General features: G+C 37.6%; 2 protein-coding genes across 3 annotated transcripts; both read right to left on the reverse strand.

The window, feature by feature from the left end:
- Window positions 1322-2758, reverse strand: LOC104780085 (transcription factor MYB35-like). 2 transcript variants are annotated; one of them, XM_010504547.2, is made up of 3 exons: window positions 2397-2758; window positions 2177-2306; window positions 1322-2076 (listed from the first exon to the last, which is right to left on the reverse strand). In XM_010504547.2, the coding sequence occupies exons 1-3, from the start codon at window positions 2527-2529 to the stop codon at window positions 1362-1364; spliced, it is 978 nt and encodes a 325-aa protein (XP_010502849.1). In that variant the 5' UTR covers window positions 2530-2758; the 3' UTR covers window positions 1322-1361. The 2 variants fall into 2 exon arrangements, with proteins under 2 accessions (XP_010502849.1, XP_010502848.1); XM_010504546.2 differs by having other exon boundaries at window positions 2177-2758.
- On the reverse strand, window positions 2940-5153 carry LOC104780086 (probable prolyl 4-hydroxylase 7). Its single transcript, XM_010504548.2, has 8 exons — window positions 4959-5153; window positions 4782-4868; window positions 4642-4699; window positions 4438-4542; window positions 3998-4055; window positions 3723-3898; window positions 3562-3622; window positions 2940-3359 (listed from the first exon to the last, which is right to left on the reverse strand). Exons 1-8 carry the CDS (start codon window positions 5063-5065, stop codon window positions 3058-3060), a joined length of 954 nt encoding a protein of 317 aa, XP_010502850.1. The 5' UTR covers window positions 5066-5153; the 3' UTR covers window positions 2940-3057.

Raw genomic sequence — 9948 nt, forward strand, 5'->3', positions numbered from 1 at the left:
AGCTGACCCTTAATCTTATTCTTCAAAAAGCAACCATCAATTCCTATGATCGGCCTACAAGTCGCCATCCATGTTCTTCTAATGTTGTCAAAACAAACATAGAACCTGTTGAACATGTCCTTCCCTTCATCGTCCGTAATACACTCGACCTTTACATGTGAATTCGGTTTTGATGCCATAATCTCAGCTGCATAATCTCTTAATCTATGGAACTGCTCATCATACTCCCTCTCAATCCACTTTCTAGCAGTCTTTCTAGCAGTCTTTCTAGCAGCTTGACACTGAGGCCTAGTGATACTAATATTCCAATCTCTCATTACGATTTCCTCAATCTTCCTAGGCATGAAGTACTCGGGATCATCTCTAATCTTATCAACAAACAACCTAGCTATTTGGGATACAGCTATGCTTATCAACAAATTTATTGATCTTCCATACTCTATCATTTGACAGAATCGACGCATAAACCTTCCACTCACATTTAGATCCATCCTCATCATTAACACCAACGCATTTATACCCTATTTTTGCTTTATCATACCTGTACTGCTTCAGATTTCTCCCGGTTTTGAGAACATAATCGAGAACCGTCTCCTTGAATGCAACTCCATTGAAAAACGCCTGCTTATAGAACAACTCCCCATTCCCACGCCTCATATTCGTACGAGCTCTTGCTGGTCCGTCTTCATCATCGTCTTCACTCTCTGGGTACACATCGTGGCGGATTGGAGGTTTGTCGCTAAAATCCTCAACTAGCTGTTCGATGTGAAATTCGTCTCGATCTTCACCTTCTTTGTCGTAATCACCGTCGGGATCTCTCTCAACTAACGACATCGTCTCTCAACTCGAAAGAACTCGAAATCGCAGTTTTTAGGGTTCTTCAAGTTTTGGGGATTTTTTCGATTTAGGGTTTTGTTGGGAGAAATTTGGGGATTTTTCGATTTAGGGTTTTCTCGAGATTGAGAGGATGATATATCTGGTTAAATCGACAAATTCGGGTAAAATCAGGTTTAATCTGGTCAAATTTGGTTTAGGCTATTCGTTAGACGGTTAAACAAATAGTAAACCGTCACATAACCAGGTCTAGGTGTAACTAGATATAGAACTTTTTTTCATGGGAATATAGGTGTAGAACTTTTAATTTGGGGGGACATAGAGATTGGTCATAGTTGACATAGCTATATAGATTGTGGCTCAAGTTCGGGCTCCATCCAACGAGATATGATAGTTCTTGGGGGGAAATAGTTCGTTTTCCCAAGTAATAAGGGAAGAGATCTTAACTTATTGAAAAATCATAGCTTTTGAAAATCATAAACCGGTTACAAGAGAAGCAACAACAACAAACAAACGAGAAGAAGGATCTAATAGTCGAAATCATTCAAGAGTGGAGGAAATTGTGACAGCATTTCTTGGTCTTTATCCAATATTTCATCCACAAATGAACTCGCGGAATGACTTGTTCGCGAGGCGTTTGTATCGATGTTGTTATGGGCGCTGCTTTCGGCTAGGCTGTTGAAATGAAGCTCGTTTTGCGCAAAAGTGAGGTTGCTAGTAGCTGAGGAACCCAGTACTTGTGTCTGAGAGTTCTGAGGTAAGACCGGATCCGAGAGAAGATAATCGTTCCAGCAGAAGTTAGTAGCCCCTTGGTTTGGCTGAGTGATACTAGCAGATGATGATGAGGAAGAGCATGAAGATGTGGTTCCATTGAGCAAATGATTTGAGTGGTTATAGAAATGGAATGGACTAGTTTGGAATTCAGATGAAGCGGGATTAGTGAAGATCATAGGAGAGTTGTTGTAATATGTCTCATGGCTCATTGTTGTGTTCCCCATTATTTCCCAGGCTGATGAGTTGGATTGTGTGAGTATAGAGTTGTTTGATGGTTCTGTCTTGAAGGAAGCATTTTCATGGCCATGGCCACTAATGTTTCTGAATTCTAAAACGACCTGAGACACTGGTTTATGAGTCACCGGATCTATTCCCATTTTCATCAGCTTCTTCTTCAGCTTCGTGTTCCAGTGGTTCTTCACATCGTTATCCGTTCTCCCTGGAAGCTTTCGCGCAATCGAAGACCACCTGAAAACAGTTCAGAAGTTATTTAGTATTAGCAATGTTGAAAACAAGTTTAATTGTCTCATTGTTAAAAAGTTAGTTAGCAATTAGGTTTCTTCATTACCTGCTGCCAATGACTCTGTGACACTGAATGATAAGCTCTTCTTCTTGAGGAGAGAAGCTATCATGTTTAAGGTCAGGTCTTAAGTAATTAGTCCATCTCAGTCTACAGCTCTTCCCACATCGATTCAAGCCTGCACCGAAGAAAGAAACAAAAAGAATGTCAGACTTGTATAAGGAGATGAGATGTCTTAAAAGTAAGCAGATATTTTCTTGGAAAGAACCTGCTTTCTTGGGGATCAAACTCCAGTTTCCTACACCATGGATAGCAACATAAGCAAGGATCTTAGCGTCTTCTTCTTCGGTCCAGAGACCTTTCTTGACATTGGATTTGTCACAACATGGTGGCATTCCCATTTTTTGGGTATTCACACACAAGAGAGAAGATGAAGAAGAAGAAGAAGCTGAGAAATGTCTGAGAGTACAACAACAAAGGCTTTATGGAAATAGAGTGATGCAATGCAAAAGCTCTGAGACATGGCTAAAGAGAGAGAAAGAGAGAGAAGGTGAGGATCTCATGCTCGAAGGCTCCTAATTAACGGTAATTGCATGATTGTTACACTTCATTAGAAATATAGAGTCTCGAAGTGCATGACGTAGTTTAGACAACTATCATCTCATGTACACTACTACTGATTGTAAAATAATACAAGCATTCAGTTGTCATGCATTGCTTGCTTGAGGTTGATGATAAACTGACTTTTATTAAGTTTTGGTCTAGTTATGAACCATAGGGAACAGACCTGAACAATGAAACCAGTAACACGGATTCAGAATTATTTTTTAGTATATTGTTCTAAATTTTTCATTCTATTGACGAAATGTTTCTCTACAAAAATGTTCATCCTTTTAATAAGAGCTTTGATTTACTTGTTGTTGTTGTTCTTAAGATGAGCAAGCTTTGCAACTCTTTCTGCAGTATCCATGGTCATTTTCTGAACCCACCATGTATGTTGGATTCTTCTGGCATTCCCCTTCCTTTGCCCATTTTTCGCAGCTCTCATTCTCGTCCACACACCCAGATTGCTTCTTAAACGCTCTGTCGAATGACCTTACATGGATCCATCTGGTTGCTGACCATTTCTCTCCCTCAACCACTGGACAGCTTCCATGTAAACTAGTTGGATCTGTGGTTGCATTGGGATGAAGATTAAAGAATAGTAATGCATCCCCTTTCCTCGGTTTCACTGCAAGGAAAGATTTTTCAGATAGTGCAATATACCATTTCGAGAGATACCTTTCATTATCATAGAACCATACTACTGCAATCCCTATTTGTGTTTAGCTTTTAAATTTTATCATTTTCCACTTTTAAACCAAACGCATGTTCAAGATAATCTAGAGTATTCTACAGGTGTATAGATGTTAGAGTATTAACAGTGTTTTTACCAGCATAGCCTTGTTTTGCACATTCGGTCCAGCTATCGTCTTTCAGTTGAGTTGTCTTTCCCTATAAGAATGTGTAATCAAATTGAAATGAGGCTACTCAGGATATGAAATCCAAATAATAGGTGAAAATCTATGGAACCAGAAGTGATATATGTGTTTACCTTCCACATGGGAAACACTGTCTCTCCTCCCTTTTGAACATTGGACAAGTACATCAATACAGTGGCGATCCGATGACCACCAAGCTCCAGATTGGCCTGATCGTGAAAGTAGTCAAAATGGGGTTCATATTTTTGACCATTCTCATAGTGCAATATTTGCATGGATTCCCCATTTTCTGATACGCAACACAGAAAAAGAAAAAAGAGATGAGAAGTTGTAATCTACTAAAGGCTAAAGCAAGAAACAGAATTAGGCAACATTTGGTCAGAAATACCTTCGGGAAGAAAGGTCCACGCAGCAAGTTTTGCCTCGACATTAGATACTATATCATCCTGCACAGACACAAAACCTTACCATTCAAGCTTACACAACCTCTAGAATAACCAAGACAGATTTGCATTCAGGCTACTACATTGTCTAAGCAACGAAACAGAATTCTGCAGTGTTTCAGGACATATACGAGTAATAGCAAACAAGTCTATCTAACTAGTAGAGTAAACTAGCCGAATACATTTCTTACAAAAGCCACATTATATACCTCAGAACATCAATCATTCTCAGAAAAAATAAATCATCAATTCAAATGAGAGGGGGCACTTCCTCTGAGAGGATTGGTAATTGTACATGAAGCAAGAAATGACCACAGCTTAAAACAAGCCAGTCACCTGTCTATGGATTCAAACATCTTGTAAAGCTAATATATATATAACTCACCTGTCTTTTAGAAAGAAACATTCCAGAACTAGTCCGCACTTCACTCTCTACACTCTCACCAGAATCATTATCAGCCACCATTGACTTCTCAAGCTTTCCTTTTGCCTAAACCCATATATCAAATCCATCATCACTAGTTCTTCAAAATCAAAACCAAATACAAAAAAAGAAAAAACTTAAGAATACGTTTAAAGATTTCTATACCAATTTGATAAAATGATCACACTCCTCATCAGTAAGAAACCCTTTATACAAAAAAGCTCTGCAAAAAAAACTCACAAACTTTTAAACAACAATAAAAAAATCCACAAAAACAAATTAAAGATCAAAAGCTAAAAACAAACCTGGGGGTCCAAGAGAGTTGAGTAACACGGGTTGGATCAAAACCAAAAGAAGAAGCACTCGTTTTCATCTTAATCACAGACCCATCTCTGCAAAAAAAAAAAAAACCCTCTGAGACTCAAAACCAAAATTCGAAAGAAAAACACAATCGAATCAATTTCATCGTAATCTTCTTAAACCTGTTGTTACTCGATCGAGTGAAGAAACGGGTAGGTGCAGCAGATGAGAATTTAGGAAGAATCAAGAGAAAACATAAGGAAAATGTCAGAAAATTCCGACAATCCATTGGCTGTGTGTGAGAAAAAAGACTTGTTGGAGGAGACGAAGACCAAGATGTATTGTAATCACACTACTGTTTCTTTCTTCTTGGTCTTGACCCCAAGATAGTCTTTCTTTTTTTTTTTTTTTGATTTGTTTCCCATAGTTTTGTGATTTAACAATTATGTCCCCCTTTGGTTTCGGAGTATTTATGACGCCCACCGTATTTTACTATTTTGTCTGCCTTCGTTTTTTTTTTTAATTAATACCTCCCGTTGACTAACTTTTCGAGGTTATTCGTACATTAATCTCGAAAATTAATTACTCCATAAATTTAATATTTTAACAAATTAATATATTAATAACTTTTTTCCACAGCTTTTTCACAACTTTTTTTTTTCGCTTTTTATATGCTTCACATTTGTCAATCTCAACTTTCTTTACACCATTAATCAAACACCCTTCATTTCATTCTAATATCTTCAATTTTCAAATACAAATTATAATATTTCAAAATCTCTATGTATTTCATGCTTTGATTTTTCATTTTTTAAAATGCAATTTAATCTTATTATAGAAATATTAAATAGAGTAATTTGGAAACATTATAAATAAATTTATTTTTTATTTCAATTTCATAAATTTTATAAACTATTCATAAAAATAAATATTATAAATAAATTATTTATAGAATAAATATTATAGTAAATGATTTTTTTTACAATTAGATACCATAAAGATTTACTCATGCATACCATGGATCCTTATCTCTAGTTAATCATAGTCCTAACTTATTAATTTACAGATTTTATTAAAATTTTGACTACTTTTTAAGATACTGAATCTTTGATTTGTTTGACAAAGAGTAATACACTAATTGTTATAAAAGTAAGATAGAGGTTTTAGTGTTTCTCTTCTTCTTATTCTCATTAACTCATAGAACAAGCACATTATATAGTAGAAGGCAAATCCTAATCCTAAACCGAATAGGTTATGGCCGATGGGCCTTACACAATAGGATAAGTAATGGGCCGGTTATGGAAGTCCACTCCAAGTGTTTTACAACACTCCCCCTTGGATGACATATCCGTGCCGATGTTAAGGGATCAGTACAATACATTTGGGGGGGCTGCCTCATTCAAACCTTACCAGGAAAACTCATTGGGACAAAACCATGGGGAAGGAAAAAGAGTACAACACGCATTGCTCCCCCTGTTCTAAGCATCATTGAAAGTCCTTAAGCCTCTGCATTCCAATCTAATTCGTGAGCTTGTTGAATGTTAATGCCGGTAAAGATTTGGTGAAGAGATCGGCTGAGTTGTCGCAAGACTGAACTTGTACCACTTGAACTTCTCCGACCTTCTGTAATTCGTGTGTGAAGAAGAACTTGGGTAATATATGCTTCGTCTGATCTCCCTTGATATATCCTTCCTTAAGTTGTGCGATGCAAGCCGTATTGTCTTCATAAATCACGGTTGGTTCCTTGTCATCGACCATACCGCAGTCCGTCCTGATATGTTGAGTCATCGACCTCAACCATACGCACTCTCGACTAGCTTCATGCATTGCTAAAATCTCTGCATGGTTAGATGATGTGGCCGCAATAGTCTGCTTCATAGAACGCCAAGAAATTGTTGTACCACCGTGCGTAAATACATAGCCAGTTTGAGACCTAGCATTATGTGGATCGGACAGATAACCTGCATCGGCAAAACCAACTAAACCTTCTTTGTTATGGTTAGTATAAAATAAACCCAAATTTGTCGTCCCTTGTAGGTAACGCAATACATGTTTAATACCGTTCCAGTGCCTTTGGGACGGACAAGAACTAAATCTTGCTAGGAGGTTCACGACAAAACAAATGTCTGGTCTAGTGTGGCTAGCCAAGAACATTAACGCTCCTATTGCACTGAGGTATGGCACTTCAGGACCGAGAACTTCTTCATCGTCCTTCTTTGGACCGAATGGATCTTTATTCACATCAATGCTCCTTACAACCATTGGGCTAGTCAATGGGTGAGCTTGGTCCATATTAAATCTCTTGAGTACCTTTTCAGTATATGCCATTTGATGCACAAGGATTCCATCATTTATGTACTCAAGCTGCAATCCCAAACAGAATTTAGTCTTGCCTAGGTCTTTCATTTCGAATTCTTTCTTTAGATATTCGACTGTTTGGGCAATTTCACCAGAGGTTCAAAGGATGTTTAAATCATCTACATACACTGCTATGATTACAAACCCTTTGTTTGCAAACTTTTTTATAAAAATACATGGACTGATGCCATCATTCTTATAGCCCTCTTTGGCTAGGTACTCACTTAGTCTATTGTACCACATTCGCCCACTTTGTTTCAGTCCATAAAGGGATTTGTCTAGCCTTATGCAGTATTGTTCTTGAGAACCACTCTTATCTTTGAGCTCAATACCCTCTGGTAATCTCATATAAATATCATTTTCCAGTGGACCATATAAATATGCGGTTACAACATCCATTAACTGCAAATCTAGTTTTTCTCTTATAGCCAGACTTAGCAAATATCTAAAAGTCGTTGCATCCATCACAAGGGTGTATGTCTCCTCATAATCTATTCCTGGTCTTTGGGAGAATCCTTGTGCTACAAGTCGTGCCTTATATCTCAAGATTTCATTATTCTCATTTCTCTTTCTTACAAAAACCCACTTATGTCCAACTGGCTTTATATCGAATGGTGTCCTTAAGATCGGACCAAACACATTCCTCTTTTTTTAAAGAGTTTAACTCCACGTCAATAGCTTCTTTCCATTTTAACCAATCTTTACTTTGAGTGCACTTTAATATAGACGTGGGTTCATGATCCTCATTAATCTCAAGTGCTATCTTATACGCAAATACTTCATTAATGTCGACATCTTTACGGTTCCATTGTATTCTAGACATGATATAATTGATTGAGATCTCATTATTATCAATACCTTCAGGACCTTGAGGTTCAGTGTCCCGAACCTCATTTGGTACCTTAGGATTTGCCGCGGCCATGTCTATCATTTCCTTAACCTCGGTTTGATTTGCACCTTTCTTAGATTTCCGAGGGTTCTTATCTTTGGAACCTAATGGTCTACCTCATTTCAAACGGGCCTTAGACTCTGTAGCAACTTGATTATTGTGTTCCTTCTGAACATCAATACGTATTGGTGCATTACAAGCTGATATGTACGATTTTGTTACTCTCTTTGGGTCAGCAAAGGAATCTGGCAATTAAATAGCTAGCTTTTGCAAATGTATAATTTTCTGGACCTCTGCATCACAGGCTAGAGTCCGAGGATCTTACCAATTTAAGGATGTTTGATTCCATGATATTTCCTTAACCAGCTTGTTATTCTCTCCACCCAACATAGGAAACTCGGATTCAACAAAGTGACAATCCGCGTATCTGGCCTTAAATAAATCACCAGTAGTTGGCTCAAGATACATAAACGGCACACCCGAATGTTTTGAGATGGGATATGTCTGGCTCATGACCCGTTAATAGTTGGGATGGTGAATACTTATGTTCACTAGATGGCCTGATGCGTATCAGTTCTGCTGCATGTAATATTGCGTGTCCCCAAGCTGACACAGGAAGTTGCGACCTCATAAGCAATGGCCGAGCAATCAATTGAATATGTTTAATGAAGGATTCAGCTAATCCGTTTTGTGTATGGACATGTGCCATGGGATGTTCCACACTTACCCCCATGGACATACAATAATCATTAAACGCTTGGGATGTAAATTCACCAGCATTGTCTAGACGTATAGTCTTAAGTGGAAAATCTGGAAAGTGGGCTCGCAGACGTATAATCTGGGCCAGCAATCTAGCAAACGCAAGGTTTCTAGTTGACAATAAGCAAACATGCGACCATCTGGTCGATGCATTTATCATGACCATAAAATATCTAAACGTCCCACAAGGTGGGTGTATTGGTCCACATATATCTCCTTGGATCCTTTCCAGAAAGTTTAAAGTCTCTTTATTTACTTTGGTTGGTGATGGCCGTATAATAAGTTTCCCTTGTGCACATGCTACACACGTGAAATGTTTAGGGATAAATTTCCTCTCTTTAAGAGTGTGCCCATTTGAATTCATTATAAGCTTACGCATCATGTTCGAACCCGGATGGCCAAGCCGGTCATGCCATAAAGTGAATTGTTCATTGAACATCTTGTTCATTGCCAAGTTAGCTTCTATCATATCAATCTTAGCATGGTAAAGACTAGTGGCTAGTGCAGGTATAGCCTCTAGGACCTTTTTATGTCCTTGGGTGATTTCTGTAATATATAGAAACTCTTTGTTTCCTTCACCCTTTGTTTCAACATGGAAACCATTCAAACGAATGTCCTTAAAACTCAATAAACTTCTATTTGAGCTGGGTGAATACAAGACATCACTTATTTCAAGATGTGTGTCATTAGGTAGCAAAATATTAGCCTGGCCGTAGCCTTCAATTAGGTTTGCTATACCCGCAATTGTACTAACATTGGCATTTTTTATAATGAGATTAATAAAATATCTCTTACCCTTCAAAATTATGTGGCTGGATCCACTATCCACCACAAGTATGTTCTTGTCCTCAACCATTTCTAATATAGACAAGAATTTATATTTTTAAACTTTTAAAGTAATATATTGAAGGAAATAAATAATTTGAATTTAAACCAAAATAATTATCCAAAACAATAATCCAATCAAATGCAAAACATAAACCACAAAATTAAATCAAAACAACATTTGAGTTTAATTATCCTCTCCTAAACAATCGGAGGTTTCATAATCCAATAGGTCATCCTTCTCATGGTCGAAATCACCTTCACCATCGAGATGAACCAAATTAGCTTCTGGATTTTTCTTTAGACTCTCTTGATAGAGATCAACAAGGTGCTTAGAGGTT

The sequence above is a fragment of the Camelina sativa genome, chromosome 4 (assembly GCF_000633955.1).
Source record: "Camelina sativa cultivar DH55 chromosome 4, Cs, whole genome shotgun sequence".
NCBI classification, from domain to species: Eukaryota; Viridiplantae; Streptophyta; class Magnoliopsida; order Brassicales; family Brassicaceae; genus Camelina; species Camelina sativa.

Coding starts and splice junctions, on each gene's coding strand:
- LOC104780086 (XM_010504548.2), bottom strand. CDS start 5,065: ATGGATTGTCGGAATTTTCTGACATTTTCCTTATGTTTTCTCTTGATT. Junction 3,623..3,722: donor CAGTGTTTCCCATGTGGAAG/GTAAACACATAT, acceptor ACATTCTTATAG/GGAAAGACAACTCAACTGAA. Junction 3,360..3,561: donor TGCAAAACAAGGCTATGCTG/GTAAAAACACTG, acceptor CTTTCCTTGCAG/TGAAACCGAGGAAAGGGGAT.
- LOC104780085 (XM_010504546.2), bottom strand. CDS start 2,529: ATGGGAATGCCACCATGTTGTGACAAATCCAATGTCAAGAAAGGTCTC. Junction 2,077..2,176: donor CACAGAGTCATTGGCAGCAG/GTAATGAAGAAA, acceptor AACTGTTTTCAG/GTGGTCTTCGATTGCGCGAA.